This window comes from Lepisosteus platostomus, chromosome 7, assembly GCF_059453375.1.
Source record: "Lepisosteus platostomus isolate fLepPlt1 chromosome 7, fLepPlt1.hap1, whole genome shotgun sequence".
In the NCBI taxonomy this organism is placed as follows: Eukaryota; Metazoa; Chordata; class Actinopteri; order Semionotiformes; family Lepisosteidae; genus Lepisosteus; species Lepisosteus platostomus.
This window is the reverse complement of record NC_142617.1, coordinates 40,730,617-40,754,697: the sequence shown is the minus strand read 5'-3', so window position 1 is coordinate 40,754,697 and position 24,081 is coordinate 40,730,617. Positions and strand designations below refer to the sequence as shown.

Here is a 24,081-nt window from a genome sequence, read left to right as displayed (position 1 = left end):
GAAGCGAAATCCTTCATCAATGCAATGTTTTGTGAAAAATTGAAGAACGAAATGACATTACCAAGCTGGAAATGTAACCTAGGGCTCTGTCTAAACATACAAAGTGTGCAAACATGTCAGCTGCACTGCAGATTCAATCTGCTAGTTGTTTAGGCAGTAAACACAGGATCTTTGATAAAACGAAATGCCAACATCCTACTTTACCCAGTAAATCAATAACACACTTTGTCATTTCTTGGAAGTTTTTTTTTTATAGTAGCTCACGTCTGTTAGTGTCACATTTCAGGAACTGGTCCTACCCATATCCAGCTTCTAGCAGTCATTCCTGGTTACTATCGCATCACATGAGTGCGTCGCATGGAAAATCAGGTCATTGTGAATCAACGCTTAAATAAAAGGCTTGTCAGAAATTCACCATTTAAATGTTGATAGCAGCACAGATGTTGGTGTTCTGTCTCAGAGTTCTTTGGTCATGGGTTCAATTCCAGCTTGTGGGGTTTGTATGATTCCCTAGTGGTTTTGTACTGCCTTTCAGAACCATTTTGTCTGGTTTTGTCTCCAAGCTGCATCTGACCATTACCCAGAATTAGTGTGTTTCTGAGAATACTTAGTTACTTCCTTTATTAACTTCATTGGGATTTGCTCTGCAGGCAGATAAAAATACATACACAATACATAATACGTTTAACATAACATGAATCCATTAACAAATAAAAAACGTAAAAGCCTAAGATTAAAAACAAATCAGAATGTCTCAATAATCTTCATAACCCAAAATAAATAAATAGTAGATGTTTTTTAAATGTAGAAAATAAATACTTCTATATAAAATTGGTTATTAAATGTTTTAACCTGGACTATTAACACTCAAACTTAACACCTAAACTTTCTGTGATGATAATCTTTAACACATTTTTGTTTTGTACTTCTACAAAAAAGAGACATCCAGTGCTTTTTGTGCTGTCAAAGTCAAAATTAGGCAACAATCCATTCAACATTTGCGGCAAATAGTATCTGTTGGGCATTTTGTTGTGAACTAAGCAAAACAATGTAGGTGAAATGTGTGCGCTTTCTAAGGAAATCTTTTGCCAATGTTATTAGTGCTTCATTGACTTCAGTTGTAGACCATTCTTTAATTATTTAATGCAATGCTGTAGCTGTTGTGCTATATCATGTGTCAGTATGCCCAAGGACTTTCACACCAGCATGTCATACAGCCCTCCCTGCCAAATCAAACATTGCACAAAAGCTTTAAGCAGATTTTAAAGTATAAAGCTGTCCAGTGCTGACCAGGCTGTACAAACACTCTTCACAACTGAAACCTGCCTGGCATTTACAGTGCTCTGTGTCCCACTCCCATGAATGTAAACCACTGTGTAAAAGGGAGAAATGAGTCAGGGCTTACACAGTCTGTCAGTCAAGTGCAGAGGACTGAACAGAGAAATGTTGGCCATTGTCAGAGGACCGACCTCTCAGATGCCCTTGGGTCAGGAGACAGGCCTCCAGCAGTAACGAGACTGGAAAATCAGGAAAATGGCATTGCATGAATTCCAGCCCATCATGCACTGAGCTGCTGTCCTGGGGTGGAATTCTCTGAAAGAGCCTTATTGACCTTCACCGGGGTCAGAGGTCAGAGAGTGGAATTCCGCTGGAGGCACCACAGCCACCTTGTCAGAACAGGTATGTGATGAGACCTGGCTGGAGCTCCACCAGCCACGGCCATTTTCTTTCTGGATCTATGTGATGCAAAGCAGGCCTGACCACTGTTCAAGGTACCCAACAGAGACACAGGCTGGTCCCAAAGAGTGAAGTTTATAGTTGCAGTGCCTTTACTTGAAACATTTAGCAGAGCCAGCAGCAGCACTAGACAGGCTAGGTTTCAGGCAAACGCATCTACCACTCATTTTATCAAGCAACCAAACACAATAGGTTTCTCAATTTGTACTAAGGGGAAATGTTTTGCTTCCCAAATGACATTCACAGTTAGTTCATCCCAGACTGAGGATGACTTTTACCTTATTTACTGGTCTGTTCACTGTCTTTAATCCCTTCAGCGATTTCAACAATGTCCTTCTTGTTTGCCCTAGGCTGTAGCGCAGACAGACACTGAGGTCAAAAGCCCAGTCTGTGGCCATCAAAGTGAAATACCAGCAGTGTCATTGGGTAACTGCTTGAAGTGGGACAAGAGCACTCCTGACAGCAGTATATTCGTTTGCAAAGACAATCAAACATTTGCTATTTGATTGTAGATTGTGGCTACTACTCTTCTGTCTGACCTACTGAAGTATTTGAAAGCGAGCCGATATCTTCAATGCTTGGTACTGAGCAAAGAAGGATTGGAGGTGGAGGTTCTCTGTATGTCTCTTACCGCTAATTAACTCATGACACCACAGTACAGACCACACCCCATCTCTTCTGCTAGGGGTAATCAATAAAAAGGATCATCCCGCTTTTGATTCTGTGCCTGGATGTCAAAGATGCGGAGTGAAGCTTCATACACAAATTAGTTACACACTGGTGCCAGACCACAAGATTTCCGGCTGGGTCTTCAATCATCAACATTATTTTTGTTGCGTTGTTCTCTCATGCTGTGCATTATTGATTTAACACACATTATCAACCAACACAACTAAAAATGCAACGCTTGACATTTCATTACTTAACACATTTCTAGTAAGATGAAATCGATATACATCTGTTTTTAGATATTAGAATTGATCAGGCGAAACGCTGCGGTGACATAGTACTTCGATGTATAAGCCCTGTAAGTAATCTGCTTCCATGGCTCCCTCTGCTGGTTATTTGTTAGAAAACTACGCTGTTGTGTTTAAAGTGCTTCAATGCCAATGGCACTTTGTACTATCTTTTCAGGTCAGGTACTGTATGTCTTACAAGCGAACTAATTGGGCAGAAGAGTGATTAAGTTCTTAAATACAATTAATTAAAATAAAAGATTCACACTTTAGTAGTTGAAACATTGCCCTGAGTGTTTTTTAAATAATCAACATTAAAATAATTGAGTTACTTTCCGTTTCTTGCTATGGCCATTTATTTTAGCTTGAACTTTTATAGCAGGTGGGGAGAATTAATTTGAGCTTTCTTTTGATTTTAAAACATGATCTTCTGAAATAAAATGAGTAAAAAATATAGACTTACCTGTTTTTATTTATTAGTATAATTTATTTCCAAAACACAGGAGAAGGAGAACAGAGAACATTTGCTCATTCTTGGAAGAAAAAAACATCAGTTCAGGCTGTCTAGCTTCTAACAGCAGTATAAGAAATACTTTTCTCAGAGCTACTGGGAGTCTTCAATTCTAGAAGGTGCTGTGATTGATTTACTTAAGAGTAATGATAATGACCGGTGGAATGGGCCGCTGTCAACATTACCTTTCTTGATCGTCTATCAGTATTCAATCATTTTTAAAAGAAAAGGAAAAAAGAATTTCATTAAGTAACAAACCATCATTTAATGTTGATTTTCAATTTTCATTTTGATACAGAGCAGCTTTGAAAGACGTTTTTAAGTAACACCATTAATACATTATTTGAAAATGCCTTCTGTTCAAGAGCCAACAGATCCTGTTGACTCTGTAGAAAGAAGGAGCAGATGGGTGAATCTGTTCTTTGGCAAAGCTTGAAGAAACCACCAGGACAACCGTCAAATGTATTGTTTCAGTGCAGAATTTGCTCCACTTTTCTACCTACATACAGATTCTAATTTCCCCACTCTAAAAAGAAACTACAAAATGCATATTAACTCATTTTAAAGTTTAAAAAAGTTTGATTTCTCTTTTTTATACCCGAACTGTATCTTGCTACATCTTAAGGTCTGGAACTTAAGGCTCTACTGCCAGTCACAAATTGCAGACTTTGTACTTCAAAGTAGTTTCCATCTAATAGAAGAAATACATTTCTGGCCAATAAAGCCTTAACCATTAAGTACTAGTTTTGTCAATTGCAGTCTAAGGTTGGTTAGAAGTTTGACTTAATATGAACAAAGTTACTCTGTGAGAAACTGGAAAAGACCTAGCTCTGTAGCAGTTGTTGAATTTTGCACAGTTTATGTACAGTAGAACAGTCCAAAAACAAGATCTAAATTCTCTTTGAGAAATACAAATGAACTATACTTAAATGTGGCCTTTCCCCTAAATCCAGATCCATCCAGTCTCTTAATGCTCTTAAAGCTTAAATCACATAAGGACAAAGAAAGAGATGCACAGCTCATTTATGACCCAAGAAAAATAATCTATGTCCCATTATAGCTTTCTCTGCACAATGGAAAATGTAGCTGCTAGCTAGATCGTTTATCCTTGTGTTTCACAGCAACGTGAACAAAACAAGTACAAGAAACCAAGTACAAAGATTATTTATCACTAGAAAAGAGCTGGATGATGACGTCCATTTCAATAGCAGAAGCACAGATTTGCAGAAGCAGGACAGAACGACTCATCATGGTAACATCAGCAAAGCCCATTTGTTCTTACAGTACTGTACATTTCAGAACAGGTGCTTCATAAGAAAGTGAATTACCTTTATAATTAAAACTGGTAGGTCGACTTGGTTATATCTGGCTTAACCAGTTAAGGATGCTACCTCACACAGTTTGTTTCATTATCAAAGCCAAAAGACTTCCGAAGCAAACATGTCAGAGATACTGCTTTGGGTTAATGACAGAATTGCCTTCCTAAGAATTCAGAATTTCTCATTTCCTGCAGCCTAACATCACATTCAATTCAAGCATTTGATAAAAAATATCTTCTGAAGTTAAAGGTTTTTCTTGGATGCCTTAGAGGTATACTGAATTTCTCTTTATATTTATATATATATATCTTTCTTTTCAATGATGTCTTAGCTATACAATAATTTTATTAAGTATTTAATAAATAATGTACTCATTTTCTCAGAAATTTATAGAAAAGATATCTTAAAACTGAGTGAAATATTCCCTTAAAAATAATTAAAAATAAATATCCCATTTTCACCCTTATATATATACAGTACAAATACAATTTCCCACTATCCAAGTTATAAAGTACCTATAATTAAAGTTGCAAACTAAGACTGAATACATTGTGATCTTGACAGGATGATCTGTTCATCCCATTTGACATTTGAAATGCACATTCGTCCTTCATGCATGTACTGTAATACCTTGTTCCTATGTGGTTTTGTAACACAATTCCATCTACCAACAAACATTAATATATAGTTCTTATTTTACTTTTTCAAAAATGTTAACTTTAGATTTTAAATATATCCCTTCTTTAATCATAGTACTTGACCAGTCTAATGATTACAATAGCAGACATAAGTATTTATATGTGCTAAAAATCTACAAACTTCTACAGACATTTTCTTCATACCCTGTGTCTTAGATTAGAGAGTTAATAAAATTCTCAGACTGCTACTTACTAGGTGTCTGATTTGGTCTAACAATTACAGTTAAACATCAGAAGGAGTGTCTATACCTGTGCCTGTAACTGCATAAAATGCGCAGAGGGTTACTAACAGAGCTGTGTAACAAAGTAAAATACCTGTTTGTCAAAGTGCATTCTATTTTAATAACCCCCAGCATCATGTCACACAGCCTACACCTTGAGCATTCATGTCCAGTGCATTTGGTAACAATAAATAGCCTTCATTAGTGACAAACTAGCATTGACAGGAGTGTCTGGCATGTCACATACAGGTCATTAAGTCCTGTATTCAGGTCCACATATCAAAAAGCAACACTGTAACATATATATACGTTAACATATACACACACATACACTCACACACAAAAGAGCACTGAAGAATAATACCTCCCAGGAAAATGATATTAGGCTATTTACTGAAATGTTGCTGACAGAATTTTTTCTGGTCCTGGGTGATACAAAGTCAAATGCTGAAAAAAGTCGATATCATTGGTGGAGGCCAAGTGTAGAAACAAAGAGTCACAGTCCTGCCCGGTCCCTAGATTATACTTAACCTAGCTGATAAACATCACGAACAAAGCAGCACAGTAAATGGGTCAGGCAATTAGTTCAATGAAAGACATCTGTAAACCTCTAAATTCATTGGATCAGCTGACTCTATTTTACCTCATTGCTCCCCAGCTGCATTCACTGTCAAATCCCCTACTCTGGTGTCCTTCAAACACTGCCTGGGGAAGTCTCAAATCAACCAACCAAATGGGCTACAGGGCCAAATAGTTGGCAATATTTCTGGTTTCTTTGCATGTTCTTAAAGAGAGCTAGAGACCTGCAGAGCTGCGGTTTTCATTAACCTAATTTATACACAACCTGTATTCATTGCTATTAGGTAATCACTTCTCAGAAGTGTTTTTTACAATCCCTGCATTATGATGTTTAATTGCTTTAACATGGTAAAGTTGAATATTAAATGGTTTTCAGAAAATGAATGAGCAATGTGCACATGAATGAGGAATGACATTGTATTACTGTGTATAACCATGTTCTTTTTTTCTTCCTATTGAGAACACATTGCACATAGAAATAATCAAATTATTTCAATCTCTTTAGGCACTTCTTCATTAGGAACCCTGAGTTTCACTCATTGCACTCACAGATTTGCGTGTAGAGTCTGCAAACTGACATAAACTGAGTAGCAGAGGAAAGATGCTTCAGCTCTGCTCAAAATAAGGGGTGTTCCCCCAGCCTTGGGCTTCTCACGTCTGTCATTCCATGTTACTTTCCCCAGAAATGTTCTTAATATAAATAAAACAATCTGACTCTATTCCAAGATTTCCAATACAAAATCTAGATTTACACATATTCACATTGTGAACAGCTACAGTCTTGAAAACTCACAAACACCCCCAAAAATCAGGTTAACCTGCATAGCAGTTCAAAGTCCCCAGAGAGTGTCCCTTAGTGACTCAGGGGGACTCCCCTGTGACTCTGTCCCTGCTGTTGCTGCAGCGATCTTCTCAGTTTACATGCCCGTTGACACAGCTCAGGGATGGTCCTGGTCCTGTTCCAGCTAGCCGCCTTCATTGCTCCAGATCACTCCTGTCGAAGATCACTTTGGTAGAGAAGTAAACAGCAACTAACCCAACAGCCGAGGCACAGCCCATGTAGGCGGAGATGCAGTGTGTGAACTGGACCACGGTGCCCAAGAAGAGAGAGGGCACCACCTGGGAGAGCAGGAAGGCACTATCCAGGATGGCCAGGTCCAAACACATGCCCCGACCAGCAGGAGGCGGTGTGCTGGGGCAGGGGGGAGCCTCAGCAGGCACAGAGACATACCGGCCAAAAGCAGAGGCAGGGAGGCCTGGTTCTGAAGGCCCCAGCCCTGGCATCCCACATGGGTGGCCATTGCTGTAGTGTGGTTTCAGGGTCACAGAGTGCCTGCTGAGTGGTACCCCAAACTTTTCTGTTTTCTCAGGGGCTGCCACGCCTCTTACTTTCGTCCAGGAAAAAAATAGCTGAAAAGTGAAATATACGAAGAACTATATTAAAATTATGAAGACATTGGGTTTTCATTACTCTCTCAGTAGCAAGCACTGCACATGTGTTTTGGTAGCTCTTTCTAGAGATTAATAGTGCAGTGCCTGTATGACGAGACACACTTCCATGCGCATTACTTTTCCCTCCAGGACCACAGTAAATATTAGTCACTCTTAAGGTGTCTGCTAAGCAAATAACCGGAGGAGAGAGCTGTTGAAAACACTCACCTGTTTGTCGGTGTGGTAGAGGGAGGTGAGGGTGTAGGGGAGGATCTGCAGGGTGCAGAAGGTGTACCCGGTGACGCCCGCCATGGCGGTGACGGTGACCACGCTGTGAGAGAGGCACGTGGCCAGCGTGGCCAGGACCAGGAGCACCACGCTGCTCACATAGACAGCCCGCCGCCCCAGCCGGGCCACCAGCTTGCCCATGAACAAGGAGCAGACCGTGGAGGTGGCACACTGCAGGAACAGCCCCAGGCTGCCCATTCGCACGCCTGCAACACACACGGGCACAGAAGCGGTGGCAGGCTGCTGAGGACATGTTAAAGCGTGACGCCCCAAAATCAGGCCGCTGCTGATCAGTTCTGAAACTCCCGACTTCTTGTCAAGCCATGTCTGCGAAATGATTGCAGGCAGAAACTTTGGCTGTGGTTCTTCAAGTGTTCTTGTGCAATTTGCAATTGTGCAGTGCCTAATATAATAATTAATAACTAATAGCGTTAAATAGCTCTCTTAATCCCAAAGTGCTTTATAAGGGGTGGAGCTTTTTAGTCTCTGGCCTTACGTACGGGGCTCTGGGATCTTTAATGATGAAATAGTCAGGTCCTGAAGGAGGCAAAGTTTTTAATATTCCTCTCAACCTTGTACAAAGAAGGCCTGGTAACTAGTGGACGTCCTGTTGTCCACTTGATCCTGGTATTGCTGTCACTTAGAGAATGCTCAAGAGCATTATCTCAGAGCCGTGGGCACACTTAAGGAATGAGCTCAGCTCAGACTGTCACACCCTGGCCTGCCTCTCCAGATCTCTAGAGTGCAGACGATCCTGTGGACTCCCAGCCAAAATGGACAGGGACACAGGAGACTGTTATCACTGTTCATCATGATCAGCCAGTTGTGATCAAGTCACCAATCAGAAATTAACCATGACTGATCTTTGGATTTTATGTTTAAGGACACACTTGATGAATACCCACATTTTATGAAGATGTGTGAAGTTCATTTTATCAAGGAGGCATTTGAGTGCTTGTAGATTTTTGCCGATGGCAGTGCAGTAAAGCCAAATACAGTTAGAAGGTTGCTGGTATATCTATTTTTGGAGCAGGTACATTATTTTTTATGTTACATAAGGTAACCATATGCACTCCACACAAAAGGATCCCCAGCCTGAAATGAGCCCAGGGCCCATAAGCTGTGAGGCCTCAGTGCTACATGCTATAATACCATGACACCCATTATTTAGTGATCAGGCAATATTTAATGTATTTGCTTTCATACATGCAGTATTTCACAATGCTACCTTTGTGTGCTTGATTGAGCTACCAGTTATCCTCCTGTAAGGATACACTAGGGGTTGTTCCAGCTATACCCAATGTCTTTAATTCAATCTTGGTGCAGAAGCTCTGAACAGCTGCATGTGATTCATTATTTGGTTGTGTATTAGAGCTTCTGCCCAGAAGATTTCAACCAGCAGCCATATCACCCTGCAACTCACAACTGGCAGCCCACTGAAGCTCAGCAGGTGTGAGCCTGGTCAGTACCTGGATGGAGACCTCCTGGGAAAAACTAAGGTTGCTGCTGGAAGAGGTGTTAGTGGGGCCAGCAGGGGGCGCTCACCCTGCGGTCTCTGTGGGTCCTAATGCCCCAGTAAAGTGACTGGGACACTATACTGTAAACAGGCGGCGTCCTTCGGATGAGACATAAAACCGAGGTCCTGACTCTCTGTGGTCATTAAAAATCCCAGGGGGTTTCTCGAAAAGAGTAGGGGTGTAACCCCGGCATCCTGGCCAAATTTCCCATTGGCCCTTACCAATCATGGCCTCCTAATAATTGGGTTCATTACTCTGCTCTCCTCCCCACTGATAGCTGATGTGTGGTGAGCGTTCTGGTGCACTATGGCTGCCATCAAATCATCCAGGTGGGGCTGCACATTGGTGGTGGTGGAGGGGAGTCCCATTACCTGTAAAGCACTTTGAGTGGAGTGTCCAGAAAAGCGCTATATAAGTGTAAGCAATTATTATTATTATTATTATTATAAAAGACTCCTGTTATGTTCAGAGTCCTACATATCTCAGCCTCTAACCTGTTGACTGCTGCACTGTCCTATTTCTCTGCAATCTACTAATTGCATTGCCCCCCTGGGCCACACACTAGCAGACCCCGAGGAGGCAGGAGCTAACCTTACCTTCGTCATAGCGCAGCCTCTCCGCACTGCCAGGCTGGGCGCTGGGCACCCCCTTGTAGATCCCCTCGCCGACGAAGTCCGTGTAGAAGAGGATGAAGGTCATGAGTGCCATCCAGCTGCACAGCTCAGCCACAAAGAGCCGCTTGATGACACTGGGCACTCGCTGGCACAGCCGGTACAGCCGGGGCAGCAGGGTGCAGCAGCCCCCCAGGACAGACGTCAGGTGGTGGGGGCGAAAGAGGGGCAGCCAGGGGCTGTAGCAGCAACGCCGGGCAGGGCTCCCTTCCCTGACTGAAGCTTCGCCATGGAAAACGTCCTCTGAGATGAAGATGGTGCCCAGCACACAGGCAAGGAAGATGGGTGTGAGCAGGGTGAAGGTGAAGACCTCCTGCCCGTCCAGGTACGATGCCAAGGGCCCCGCGTTCCAGTTGATGGCTGGCAGGAGGTACCCGATACAGCCGCCCAGGCTGATCATGAGCGAGTAGACCGAGAAGGCCCGCCGGTTCTCCTCCTCCTCCGGAAAGAGGTCGGAGACCAGGGCCTCAAGGGGCGTGAAGCAGACCTGGCCACAGAACTCCAGTAGGCCGATCCCCACGATCAGGAGCCCCACCTCCAGGCCCCGGCTGTGCAGGGACAGGAGGCTGGCCAGCCGCGACGCTTGGGGGATGAAGATCAGGCTGACCAGGACCCCCAGGCACAGGGCCCAGATAAATGGCCGTCTTCGGCCATAGCGCCCCGTCCATTGGTCACTGGCTGAGCCAATCAGTGGCATGAACACGAGCCCTAGCACAGGACCCAGTCCTGCCAATGCAAAGAAACAATGGAGAAGGAAATTTGTTTGCCTGGGCTCCTGTACAATACTTTCTCTAAGTTTTTCTCCAAGCTTTACTTCAGTTCCACACTGAAACATTTCTGGATTCATATGCAATTCACATTTATCCCTAACAGGAGAAGGGCAATCCATATTATTCAAGAACCTTGTGCTTTTCCATCAAAATGCAATAAAATGCAGACTGCCAGAAGCTAAGCGGTCTGTTCTTTTGTATTACACTTTTCACACTTTTCTCTTTGTTTCTGCAACAGAGAAGAATGCAGGAGTTAAATCTCTTTCGTACTCCTTTACCTCTGTAGGCAAGCTGTCTACTCTGTAAGTTAATTAATTAAATGGGTAGGGCAGGGGCAGGGTAAAGCAGTTTCTTCCCCTTTAAAACCTTACGGAAGGGGGTGTCCTACTCCAGACCCTAGGGTCCAGAAACTGCCCTGGTCTTCTAGGTCTCTCCATCTTCCTTTTGGCCATGAAAAATAGATGACATAGTCTAGGCAAACCTTGACTTCCACCTGACCAAGAGCTGTTTATACCTGAAGGGGATATTAAACTCACCCGGGCTTCAGGCTTCCAGGCCCCAATGAAAGGGGAAAACCTCTTCCATTAGGTGCTACACTGTACACAACATCCACACATTGTGCCTCCCTTTTGACTCCAAACTGAGCTCAACAATGGGACATCAAGAACTGCAAACCTGAAGCAAACCATGCTGAGGGCCTGTTCTTGCTCAATCAGAACCACCCCCCCCCCCAAGCTCACCTAGGACCATGGTCATGAACCGCTCCTCAACCCCGGCCTCCAGCAGGAGTGGGGGTACATAGGTGGTCCCTGCCGCCATGCAGATCTCCAGCCCGCAGGCCAGCGCGTTGACCAGGAGCAGCTGAACCATTCGGCTCCGCATGACCACAGATGTCAGCTTCACAGCCATCTCTCTGCACCACTCACGGGCACCCAGTCAGTAGTCCTTGTGGTGAGTTTCAGCAGCCCCAGGCGATAATGACTTGTCAACCTGCGATACTTATTTCCCATTTTCTTTATTTCCCCCACCAAAGTGTCTCGATCCATCAAGTCCTGTCTAGTGCGGGCCACCTGCATAGCATGCTGGGAAGCCCATCGCTGATTGTTGCCTTCAGGAACCAGGTTATCCTTCCCAGCAGTCTTCACATTGTCATTTTTCTGGCTCTGCGGGTTGTTTTCATCCCAGAAGCAGGTGGCCTAAAGCAAAACAAGGCAAAATAAAGCATTATGAAAATTAAATCAGAGCAATACAATTGGCAGAGATTCATTTGGAATGATGAGAAGGTTCTTTTGCAAAAAGGAAAAAAAAAAGGATGTCATTTTTGGCGGTACGTTTCACTCATTTTTTCAAGTTCCCCCCCCGAAAAAGCAGAAGAGCAGCAACGGCCACACCCTGTCACTGTCTATGAAAGACATAAGGAGAGCCTGTCTACCAGCCAACGCAAGCTCCAGTTTCAGTTCTTGGTGACACGCTGACACAGCAGGCTAGAACATGGGTAATCAGTTCCAAATAGCCAGTGGAATTTCAGAAGAACATCCTGTCTGTGCTCTCCATACACTTCTGAGGAAGTCATTCATCATTATGTGAAGCTCTTTGCAATCCTTTGGGATGAAAAGCACTGTATAAAGCATGGAAATCTTACTGTTGTTGTTTTCGTAGTAATAGTAATAACAGGACTTTTAAAAAATGAATACTGCGCTCCCTGCCATATTTATGATTAAGGAATTTTGAAAGCATATTCTGCCAATATTCCAGAAAAGATTAAGATCAAAATTATGAAGAATGTGCTGCCTTTGTGCTCTACTCTGCCTTTACCCCTTCTATTTTAGTTGTCACCCTGAAGTGTTTGAGCTTGTCAGGAAAGAGGCCTAATAAAAACCTGACCTTTCTGAAAGTTTCCCTAGTGCAACAAATCTTCATTGCACAGGGAGAGTTTCCATGGTTGAAGGTCACAGTATAAAGTCCCCGTTTATACCTTTTGAGGTTAATATAAAGATGATTTGTTATATGTGCTATCAAAACGTCATGAAAATCACATAAAACTGTGAAAGACACCCTGAGCAGATACTACTGCTTTCCCTTATGTCTTTACTCAGCAGCTGAGCCCAGTGGAAGAGCTCCTCAAAGTCAATGTCATGTCTAGACAATCCGGACACTGGGTTGCGGCTGTGTAGGATCAGTACACAAAGGCCCACTTATCTCCTTCAGCTTTTCTTGCACTGAAACCGTTGTGCCCACACAGGGCCTTGCTCACAGCCTATGGATAGAACTTGTCTAAATTTTAGGAAATTAATTTTTTTTCTTCTAGCACCGCAGAGGCTTGAAAGTGCAAAAGGGAACTGAGTAATTTTGCTTCACAGCAAAAGGTTTTCAGGGCAGCTGCCAAAAGTCTCGCTGCACCAAACACTCATTTATAAGAAGCTGCTTCTGTGTTGACCTCCAGCCCAGCAGCACTGGGCACAAACCATATTCTCCCACCCATCCCCCTGAGAAGGCGAATACAAATATCCATTCACAACATGTATGCAAAAAAAGGATCTTGAATCCTGAGAACTTGTCATTTTACAACTACAACAGGTACAATTTTCTGCAGCACTCTGTAAGAATGATCTCAAGACACTCTAGTAATAAAAGCAAGTCAGTTAGACTAAGGTATTTAAATTTCAAAAGCTAGATGAAACAAATCACTTTTTTATGCAAAACAATGCTGTATGTCCAAAGCATTAACACCTAGGTATATTTACACATCATTAATACAAGTAAAAAATTAAAGGAAAAATTCCAAATGACTGAGGATCTCTGAAAGACTTAGGACAGTCATCTTACAGATTTGAAGCATGACAGCACCATTGCTTGTACCCTGTAGAGCCCAGATTTGGGAATGTTCCACACTCTGAACCGAAACGACAATGTCGTGGATGGAAATTACCAGATATCTTCACTGTAGATTCACACAGCAATCGAAAGGCTACTGAAATCCAGATTTCCCATGAGACACGTATTCAGTACCTCTTTCGCAGGAACATCATGACATCAAAAGCCGTGAAGCTTCATTGAGGGAGGAGCGGAACAGTGGACGATCAAGCTGTTCAGAGACGGAAGTTGACTGCTTGTCCTACATCTCTGTGAGTGCAGAGGTTCTGTCACATGACAGCTCCTTTCAATAATTCAGAAACTGTGAAACATATTAGGGACACAGAAGCAGCAGCTCAAAGCTACCACACCATGAGTCATAGCATCTTCAGCAGTCAGTCTCCTGCCCTGCCTGGTAACATTTTCAAGTTGAACAACTGTCAGGCCTGACTAAAGAAAATTAAGTGAAACCAAAGACTCTTGTCTGCTTTCTGTAGACTTTCTCATCTTGCACACGGAATGACACCCACTTGAAACCAGGTAATTATGACTCAGCAGACTCTGAGCAGCTTGAATCCTTTTAAGAATTCTTGAGGCCAGTTTTGCAATTGCAGACCCATGTGAAAGAACTACATGCAAGACTCTGTAGAAGACATTTTTGCACCAACTGTTTTCACTCTGCTCATTATGACGTCGGGCAACAAGAAATTGCAAGTTTGACACACTACTGCCAAAGACATATTTAAAATATGCCGGGTGTATTTAATATTCAGAAATATACACAGCACATGCATTAAATGCCAAAATACAAAATCTATAGTTTAAAAATCCTAAAATATAAGGCAAAACAGTTGTGCCTATTAAGCTGATGTGTACTTTTATACACATCAGCTTATTATTATAATGTCTGCACCTTATTTCCAGCCTTTTCACACGAGTTTACAGACAGTAGAGCCGACAGACTTTTGTTACTAAAGCTGATAGCCAGTATTTGAAGTTGCTGTCACCCATGCAAAGCAGCCCCTCGATGATGAAAGAAGCCAAGAAGAGGGCTAGGTATGTGACAGCAAGGGCACAGCCAGCCTTTTGTTGGCGCTGAACTGGAAACACTATCTTTCAATTGCTCTAATCACCTTTCTCTTCAGAATGTGGCTGTTGCTATCATAGATCAAAGGTACAAGGGAGGGGGCTCTCAAGAGAAGCCTGTGACTTCGGTGGGGGATCCAACTTTCACTGCTGTCACAAGAGCCACTCGGGCACAATCGCACAAGGGTTCCCACTTCCAGTCGCGCCCACCCCCATGGCGGTGGGGCAAAAACTAGGTAAAATGGGTTTGGCTTCGGAAAAAATAAATCTCTTTCAAAAACAAATGAATGTGGCACTTTGGTGCCTGTGTGACCGTGACAGAGGAGCCCAATAACAGAACTGGCAGATGAGTGGCTCTGTGTCCACAAATTGAACTTCAAACTGCATCAATTGCTTCAATTCTGGCAGGCGCACAGGGAATCTTCTCCCACAATGCAGCGCAGTGGTTTTATCCTACATGCCAACAAGGCTCCTGTGCAGAGAACAGCCTCCTGCTGTTTTCAAAAGCCGCACACACCTCACTGTCACTTCTTGTGCGAGCAAGCAGGCCGCTCAAGCACCTCAGGGGAAGACAGACGAAGAGACAGGAACCGTGGGGGACAAATCTCAACACCTTGGAATGCAAGACGGCAAACAGGAAGTAGAAACGGCCAGACGAAAGTGTGCTGACCTGTTACTACAGCAGTCACAAGATGTGTGCAAGGAATGACGAATATTAGGGTGAAGATTGTTTTACGCTTGTCAGCACTAAACCTGCCTGTCAGAGTCACAAAAGAAGATACGCAGACAAGTGACGTAGTCTAGCTTGTTGGCAGAAATTTCAGCATTCCATGGGTTTTAATTGTAGACGTTCTCTGATTGTAAGCAATGTCTAAGTCCTTCAGCGTTAAATCTGGTGGTGGGTGCAGTTGGGATATTGCAGATATTTTTCCAGACACCCCTAATCATTCTCCTCATTTCCATTGCCTGATTCACACAGAAAATGTGAAGCAATACGCAGTCATATGATCTTTCTGCATTGCTACGTCCTCTTTTCCATCCTCTTTTGGTGATAACAGTGTTTCAGGGGAAGTTCCTGACTTCTTAAATCCTGAAGTCTACAGTGCAATCTAGCACATATATCCTTGAAGCAAAATAGGAACTCCATTGTACTTATGTTATGACTTGTAGAAATGAACACCTACTGTAAGTCCCAGGAGTTCCAAACAAGTATGCTGAAACGCTGGTCTCTGTGAGTATTATTAAAATTAATCATCAGGTCAGCTATAAAAACGAAAGTCACTTTTGAAAATTGCAGTCTGCTGCATTCTTTGTCTGGAACATTAATATATAATATCCAAATTCACAGTACCCCTAAATTTCATTCATATATTTAAAAACATAAATTGTTATCCCCAATGTGACTCAAAAAGTAACAATGTGACGTATTGTTAAAATACCAGTAGGCTACACTTATAGATAGATAAGACTTTTTTGATCCCGAAGGGAAATTGATGGTTTTTGATACCTTTTCCATGACAATTGACTTTTCACCCATCCTAGCAAGCAGTAGTTGGAATTTCTATTTAATCAACTCATATAAAACTTAGTTTTTTGTACACAGATTTCTGTCAAGTAAGGGTAGCTTAAGAAATAATACTTATGACGCTAACTTACTGAATAACATCTTTGGAGAGTATATTCTATTGAAACGGAGAACATGCTAGACAGATTTTCTGTTCATTTCTCTATAGGCTGTACAGTAAATACATGGTGGTGTTTGCTTATACACTCTTCACACCTCTTACTTACACCAGTGATGTACTTACACCTTGAGTACACACACTTACAATTCAGTGAGTCAATTATTTTTTTTCTACATCAAGAGACCTGTACACGTCTTATAGTCAGAACAAGTCTCAAAATGCAACAGGGGTCTCTGATGTAGCTTCAAATGAGTGTGAGGAGGCCCAGCTGTTGCCTCTTTTCCCAGATCCACACAGAATCTGGACGTTGAACTTGGAGGATGTTTCTTGCCTGCCTCTTTTGTGTTTTCTTTCACATCTTTTGTTTGTTTTATGTGCCTTGCTGGATGTCCTGTCTTGTACAGATAAAAGACTTTTCCTACCTTTCCAGGATCCTTTGGATTCCTCCTCCAATGTCGGAGGGTAATCCCGTCTCCTTGCTCTCTGGGGATCGCGGCTGCGGCGGATAACAATTAGTGAATGAGTTCCCAGGGACAGAGGCAAAAGAAGGTGCCTCTCACCACTCCTGCTAAGGGGGCAGGTTCAGAAGCACCTGGGCAAGAGGGGGGTGTGGCAATAGATCACAGGAACCAATGGGCAGCCAGCTCTGCAGATCACCTTGGATCAGGAACTGGTATTTCAACATTCCCTGAGCTGAACCCCTCCCCTTATACAGTTAAGTGGGATGGTGTGCTGAACAAACAGATCTATACTCTATTATCTATCTATTCAAATAGTAGTGTAGTATGGCATGTGGCATTTTCATTTCCAGAGGATTTACCAAAGAGCATGACAGGATAACTGAGTGAGATGCTTCACATGCATAGATTATTTTAAGCATCAGGTACATGTTGATAGTTCTTGCTCATCCAGTGCAATGATGTATTTAATATAACACAGTGCAGTAATAAAGATAAACTAGATAAAAGACGTTCATTTTCAAAAATACCTATAGCAGCTTGTACTGTTAAGCAGATCTTAATCAATTTCCTCATCTGAAGATGTGCCTAAGCCACAGACTGAAACAGGAGCTAAAACTTAAACCCCAAAAAAGTCCTGCAATTCTCTGGAAGTATTTTAAATGAGATATCTACAACAGACATATTTGAATTAAAACTGTGGAACATGGGGGAAGCTGACTCATATTGTAAGGGTCACTCTAGTGTGTTTAAGAGACTGGGAGCACCTTAAACTTGTTTACTTTTTCTCTGACCCCAAACATTCAAGTCAAATCTGAACCACTACAAAATTAAATACAGTATTTTCAGGGGGGATGCGTCATTGACTGTAGTGCTATACAGGTTTATACAGAGATAAAAAAAGTGTAAAAACAACCACTAACATCTGAATCCATAACCAAAACAAATTAAAAACATCCTCAAGCAACTTGCAAATAGAATTAATAAACATCTTTATTTTAATGAAGATTTGTTTCCCCATACTTAGACAGAAAGGCACTATGGATTTTACAGGTACAATTCTTATCCTAAATTATTTCATATATCAGAAACCTTTGAGGTTCATTGTAACAGATCTGTGCAAGGATGTTCTAAAATTAAAGAAGATCAATATCAGGGGAAAAAGAGATTATCATATTCTCACCAGCAAAGTACCAGCATTGTACTGCCTTGCAATGCATGAATGCATGATATAAAACCATGCTAGTTTGCTAACAGTGGTGTTACCAGGATAAAGGCTTAGAGGCTGAGATATGTAGGACTCTGAACATAACAGGAGTCTTTTATAATAATAATAATAATAATAATAATAATAATAATAATAATTGCTTACACTTAAATAGCGCTTTTCTGGACACTCCACTCAAAGCGCTTTACAGGTAATGGGGACTCCCCTCCACCACCACCAATGTGCAGCATCCACCTGGATGATGCGACAGCAGCCATAGTGCGCCAGAACACTCACCACACACCAGCTATCAGTGGGGAGGAGAGCAGAGTAATGAACCCAATTATTAAGAGGCCATGATTGGTAAGGGCCAATGGGAAATTTGGCCAGGATGCCAGGGTTACACCCTGGGATTTTTAATGACGCCGCCTGTTTACAGTATAGTGTTCCAGTCACTTTACTGGGGCATTAGGACCCACAGAGACCGCAGGGTGAGCGCCCCCTGCTGGCCCCACTAACACCTCTTCCAGCAGCAACCTTAGTTTTTCCCAGGAGGTTTCCATCCAGGTACTGACCAGGCTCACACCTGCTGAGCTTCAGTGGGCTGCCAGTTGTGAGTTGCAGGGTGATATGGCTGCTGGTTGAAATCTTCTGGGCAGAAGCTCTAATACACAACCAAATAATGAATCACATGAACAAAAACTAATTGTATTCAACTCCATTTAAGTACAGAGTAGAGTCTATAGAATAAATTGAGCTTCAGCTGCTTCTGTTACAGAGTCTCTTATAACAACATTTTAGGTTTCCACACCAGGCACAAGGAAGTCTGATTAACAAATGTTTCTGAAAGAGCCAGGACTTTTTTTTTCTTTCTGATGAGATCTTTTCCCTAACCGTTGAACAATCTATCCTCTGTGATCACATCCTGATAATCTCCCACACTTAATATTCTGTGTTTTACTTTTTACTGTATGAAAAGCTTAGGTTGTGCATTCCCTCACTGCTAACAAATGGTAAATACTCACAACCGAGTGTCATAGCTGCAGCTGCTCAGAGCTTCTGCACCAAGATTGAATTAAAGACATTGGGTATAGCTGGAACAACCGCTAGTGTATCCTTACAGGAGGATAACTGGTAGCTCAATCAAGCACACAAAGGTAGCATTGTGAAATACTGCATGTGTGAAAGCAAATACATTAAATATTGCCTGATCACTAAATATTGGGTGTCATGGTATTATAGCATGTAGCACTGAGGCCTCACAGCTTATGGGCCCTGGGCTCATTTCAGGCTGGGGATCCTTTTGTGTGGAGTGCATATGGTTACCTTATGTAACATAAAAAATAATGTACCTGCTCCAAAAATAGATATACCAGCAACCTTCTAACTGTATTTGGCTTTACTGCACTGCCATCGGCAAAAATCTACAAGCACTCAAATGCCTCCTTGATAAAATGAACTTCACACATCTTCATAAAATGTGGGTATTCATCAAGTGTGTCCTTAAACATAAAATCCAAAGATCAGTCATGGTTAATTTCTGATTGGTGACTTGATCACAACTGGCTGATCATGATGAACAGTGATAACAGTCTCCTGTGTCCCTGTCCATTTTGGCTGGGAGTCCACAGGATCGTCTGCACTCTAGAGATCTGGAGAGGCAGGCCACGGTGTGACAGTCTGAGCTGAGCTCACTCCTTAAGTGTGCCCACGGCTCTGAGATAATGCTCTTGAGCATTCTCTAAGTGACAGCAATACCAGGATCAAGTGGACAACAGGACGTCCACTAGTCACCAGGCCTTCTTTGTACAAGGTTGAGAGGAACATTAAAAACTTCGCCTCCTTCAGGAATGAGCATACAATCCAACGCAGGGCAGCAGGTAGGACATAAAAGTTATAAAGTGCTAGCATATATAACCAAGGATACATGTTTACCTGTATTTTCTTGTTTGTCAATATAATTTCTTCTGTGTTTACCACGACAACTGGCATAAAGAGTGCCCCTTGAGTAACTATATTAATCGAATCAGAGAGAGTCCATCTGTGATATCCTCTGAGTTTCAAAGTGCACCGCGTGATTGTTTACTCACAACCTGCCAATCAATCAGTCCCCATCTGTTACTGTGTGATTGCTGACGGCCACTCTAGCCCTGATAAAACACGAGAATAATGGGAATCATATCCGGACACAACAGCTGCTGATACTGCGTAACCATGGCGACGTGTGACAGAGCGCTTCCTTTTGGAGGAAAGAAGCAATTTCCACTGGTTGAACAGGTAAAACACTGATAAATATAAACGATAGGATTAAGGTGGCATCTAATTACTGGGAACAACAGCTGTCACCTAGTGCAGAGACGATTAACTATATGGCTCCCTTCTACATATGAAGTACAGTGGACGTCTCATAGAATGATTATTCTTTAAATTTAATGTAATGTAAATAGATTTTCTGTTATTTATTAAGAGGGGACCCGGGATCAAAATCAGTCACTAGTCACCTAAAATGCCGTTTGTGTTCCCGTTACCTTTTGCCGGTATTAAAAAAAATGCAACTTGAAACCTTTTGAATAAAGTACCGAAATACAGTCAGCAGACTGAAAGCACACATTTTCGCACCTCGACTGAAAACAGAACTGCGCATTTTCCGCTTCGCGGTATCACGGGTTAAATGTACAGCCAGATTATCAAAAAACTAAAATAGTTTAGCTCTGAATATTTACTCAGCCAAAAAGAGGAACTTGAAAAGTGCTGAGAATTATCCTTTAGCTAGTGCTTTCCCCGTATATATTTTGAATGTATTCATGCTATGTTATGTGTCACCCTGGACAAGTGCGTCTGTTACGCATATTTTATTTTTACCGGTGAATCATCTATAGCTTATGTTTTTGATAGTTCTGAACTCAGTTTTCTTGTGAACTTCAACTGCGTACTTTTTTATTTAAAATTCAGTGTTTATAAACATCCTGTCAGGCCGACGCTGAAAGAGTTCTCACATTTGTGAACGTCAGCGGTAATTGATGAGCAGTACGAGTATGTTTTTCCTGTCGTCTGTGATGTGGCAGTTAACCATACTTCGACAGGGCGCACGCTTAGACTTCACTGCGAGAACTGGTGTCGTATCCAATCCAGTACCCCCCTAAAGGGTGTCGTATCTAATTGGGGGATGCATACAGTACTTCCAAGGGAATAGGGAATTAGAAATGACACAGGTGGTCCAGGTCCCGCGTCGCCACTGTGTGCTTACTACACGAACCTGAGTACGACATCTCGTCTATAAATTATAGTATAATGACAGCCTTACGGGTCTGTAACTGCGGATGATCGCCTGCACCCCGTTACTCAGTACTGTAACCTCGTACATCTGTGCCGGTGAAAAGAGTCTGTTAACTGAAAAGTTTCTTATCTTCCAACAACGTCGTGTACAACGAAACGTGAATGATGACAATTTTTTTTAAATGGCGGAATTAGGTAAAATGAAAGATTGTCGCGATTCACTTTTTTTTCCAATAAATATAGATGCTCGCGAAATGAAATTGCACGGAAATTCTAGATATGTTATAGCTTTAACGGTATTACCTATAAGCATAGTGGTAAAATAAAAATATTTTTTCTCAGTTTTAAAAGTTTGGAAGATTTGAAGAAGTCTTAAAGGTCCTATACTTGTACCCCAGCTAGAAGCCAATGATGTATTACAATATTTGCTTCCTAAATTAGTACCAGGATCCCTTTTAAAGAATTTTCATTTGTAATATTCGTTGTGCAAAACAAAATCAAAGTCGTCTATTCAAAAATAAAGAAGCCTGTTAATTTGTCTAAAAGCGCGTCCCATGAGTAAGACAGAATATGAGTTATCGCTGTCGTTAAAATACATACATAGCCGAAGCTTACCTTTAACTTGCACGCCTCGTCGCTGTAGTCCTGACTTGGCTCAAGTGTTCGCGTTGTTTACAGAGTTGGTCACATAGCTACTTCTTAAAAAAGTGCCAGGTTACTGTTTAACACAGCTCCTCCCGGCTCTGGAGGAGGAGCAACTGTAGTGTGTGATCCAGGGCTGCCGAGGTAGAAACTGTGAAGAGAATTGTAAAGTTCAATCGACTTTCCTCAGAAAGCTTAGATTTTGCCGCGACCCGGTCACCATTTAGTATCCTGGCCGAAACATCCGAATTTATGCCAATTCTGCGATAAGGGCGTTTGGCTTTTTAAAATCTCATTTTAAGCTTTGCTTCCAAATTGTGTTTTTAAAAATGCCCTCAGCTACATGATACGGTAAAAAAAAATGATTCGACACGCACCATTTTCCTAGCATTATCCTCTGCAGGTACAATGTCTTAGAGTGGATGTGGTTTCATGATTTTGAAGAACCATACAAATGATGAAAGTGGACAAAAGAGGTCAAACCGTGTCTTGTCGCGACTCCACATGGTAAATATGCCGATCTCTTTTGAAGACAGACCGCCAGGACTTCTTTTTTTCGTCTCGACGGGAAATCAGACTCCTCAGACTATAATTTTGTGGGAGCCCGGTGTCCCAGAAAGGAAAGTAATAACAGTTTTTAAGTGACACAGAGGAAGAGCTGAGGCCAGTACGGTTCGACAGCTCACTGTTTAATTCGCCTTCTGGCTTAGAACAACCCCACCGCCCACAGCAATACTACCCAGTACAACGAGCTATAACGGACCCGGCTGTAGCGCGTCTCCCGGACTGGACACTAGCAAATATATGACATATACACACACTGACGAGCCCTCAGACTCACTGAGACACATGCAGACACAACATGAAAATGAGAAGGAGCAGACAACCTCCAGAAACACGTGGTCTGAGAGATTAAGGTCCTTGACTAACTCTGGAAGTGGATCTGAAAGCACTGAGTTTGTAATTATGGAAGGGTAGCCCAGACAACATCCTGTTTTATTTTATTTGGTGTGGTGTATTTGTAGGGTTTTAGAGAGCAGACTCTCATTGCATCTCTTGAAGACACAGCATGCATCTGTTGCTCAATTACAAGCAATGAGTCCACGCCAGTGTTAAATAAAAGTGTATGTATTGTCCATGTGCGAGTACTGCAGAGATCAACTGTCATTGGGACCACAGAGGTGAGAGAACATCAGGGAACTATGATTGTAATATGGTGTGGCCATATAGCCATGATATGAAGTATATGGTTAAACTGCACAGATTAAATCAAAAACAAAGGTTTAAAATCTCAGGAAAATCAGGCTATAAAGGAAAGGAACACAGTTTAGGATGAGTAGAATGGGCCAGGATAGGTATGGAGTCAGGTGACAATGTATTGAAAACAGATTAAAGATATTCTGATTGAGGCACCTGCTAGGATTGTCCCAATAAGGAAATTCTAGAATTCCTAAAAGAATGTCCAATATTTACAAGCTGAAAGAACTAAAGCTTTTGAACCAGAAAAGACTATAAGGGGATCTGCTTCACATGTTCAAACTTCTCAAAAGGCACCACAAAGTCAACCCAGCAGACTTCTTTAGAATCAACAATAAAACACGAACTAGAGGGTAGAAGTGCCCCTTTCAAGCAATGTCGTGTCAGTTGGGTACTAACTACTGAATGGGCTAGATGGGCCCAATGGCCTCCTCTCATTTGTTATCTTTGTTATGTTCTTACAAACTGGATTCTTATCCTGGGTGTAATCTCACCTTGTGCTCTCTGCTTCTGGGAAAGGGTCCTGCCATCACAACTCTGACAGAATAAGTGACTTCCTGATAAGGCCAGATGGAAGGATGAAACAAAGATGGAACTCTACTGCTATCATTATAGTACGCTGTCATTAAAGGATTCGCTGATCCTGTGTTGTGCCTCTAAAACTCCATAGTTCTGGGTGAGGTGTCATGCTCTAGGAAGAGAGACATTTTTGATTGAGCTTCATCCCAACTTCTGGACAGAAGGAGAATAGGAGACTACTGTTCCAGAACACCTATTGATCTTTCGCAATCACTATGGAGTAAAGAATCTGGATAAGGTCAGTGGCTATTATCAGATTCTTTCAGTCCTTCCCTATTGTTACCTAACGATAAAGTTTATTTTATATAGTGCCTTTCAAAGCAATCATCTCAAGTGAAGT

At 42.1% G+C, this 24,081-nt stretch overlaps 1 protein-coding gene across 3 annotated transcripts; it reads right to left on the bottom strand.

Moving 5' to 3' along the window:
- Positions 1–3,444: 3,444 nt before the first annotated feature.
- Positions 3,445–22,752, bottom strand: slc45a3 (solute carrier family 45 member 3). Of its 3 annotated transcripts, XM_088640345.1 has the most exons (6): positions 21,879–22,752; positions 16,745–16,818; positions 11,439–11,894; positions 9,854–10,654; positions 7,681–7,946; positions 3,445–7,431 (listed from the first exon to the last, which is right to left on the bottom strand). In XM_088640345.1, the coding sequence occupies exons 3-6, from the start codon at positions 11,605–11,607 to the stop codon at positions 6,997–6,999; spliced, it is 1,671 nt and encodes a 556-aa protein (XP_088496471.1). In that variant the 5' UTR covers positions 11,608–11,894; positions 16,745–16,818; positions 21,879–22,752; the 3' UTR covers positions 3,445–6,996. The 3 variants fall into 3 exon arrangements, with proteins under 3 accessions (XP_088496471.1, XP_088496472.1, XP_088496473.1); XM_088640346.1 differs by lacking the exon at positions 16,745–16,818; XM_088640347.1 differs by lacking the exons at positions 16,745–16,818; positions 21,879–22,752 and adding an exon at positions 13,708–16,721.
- Positions 22,753–24,081: the final 1,329 nt, after the last annotated feature.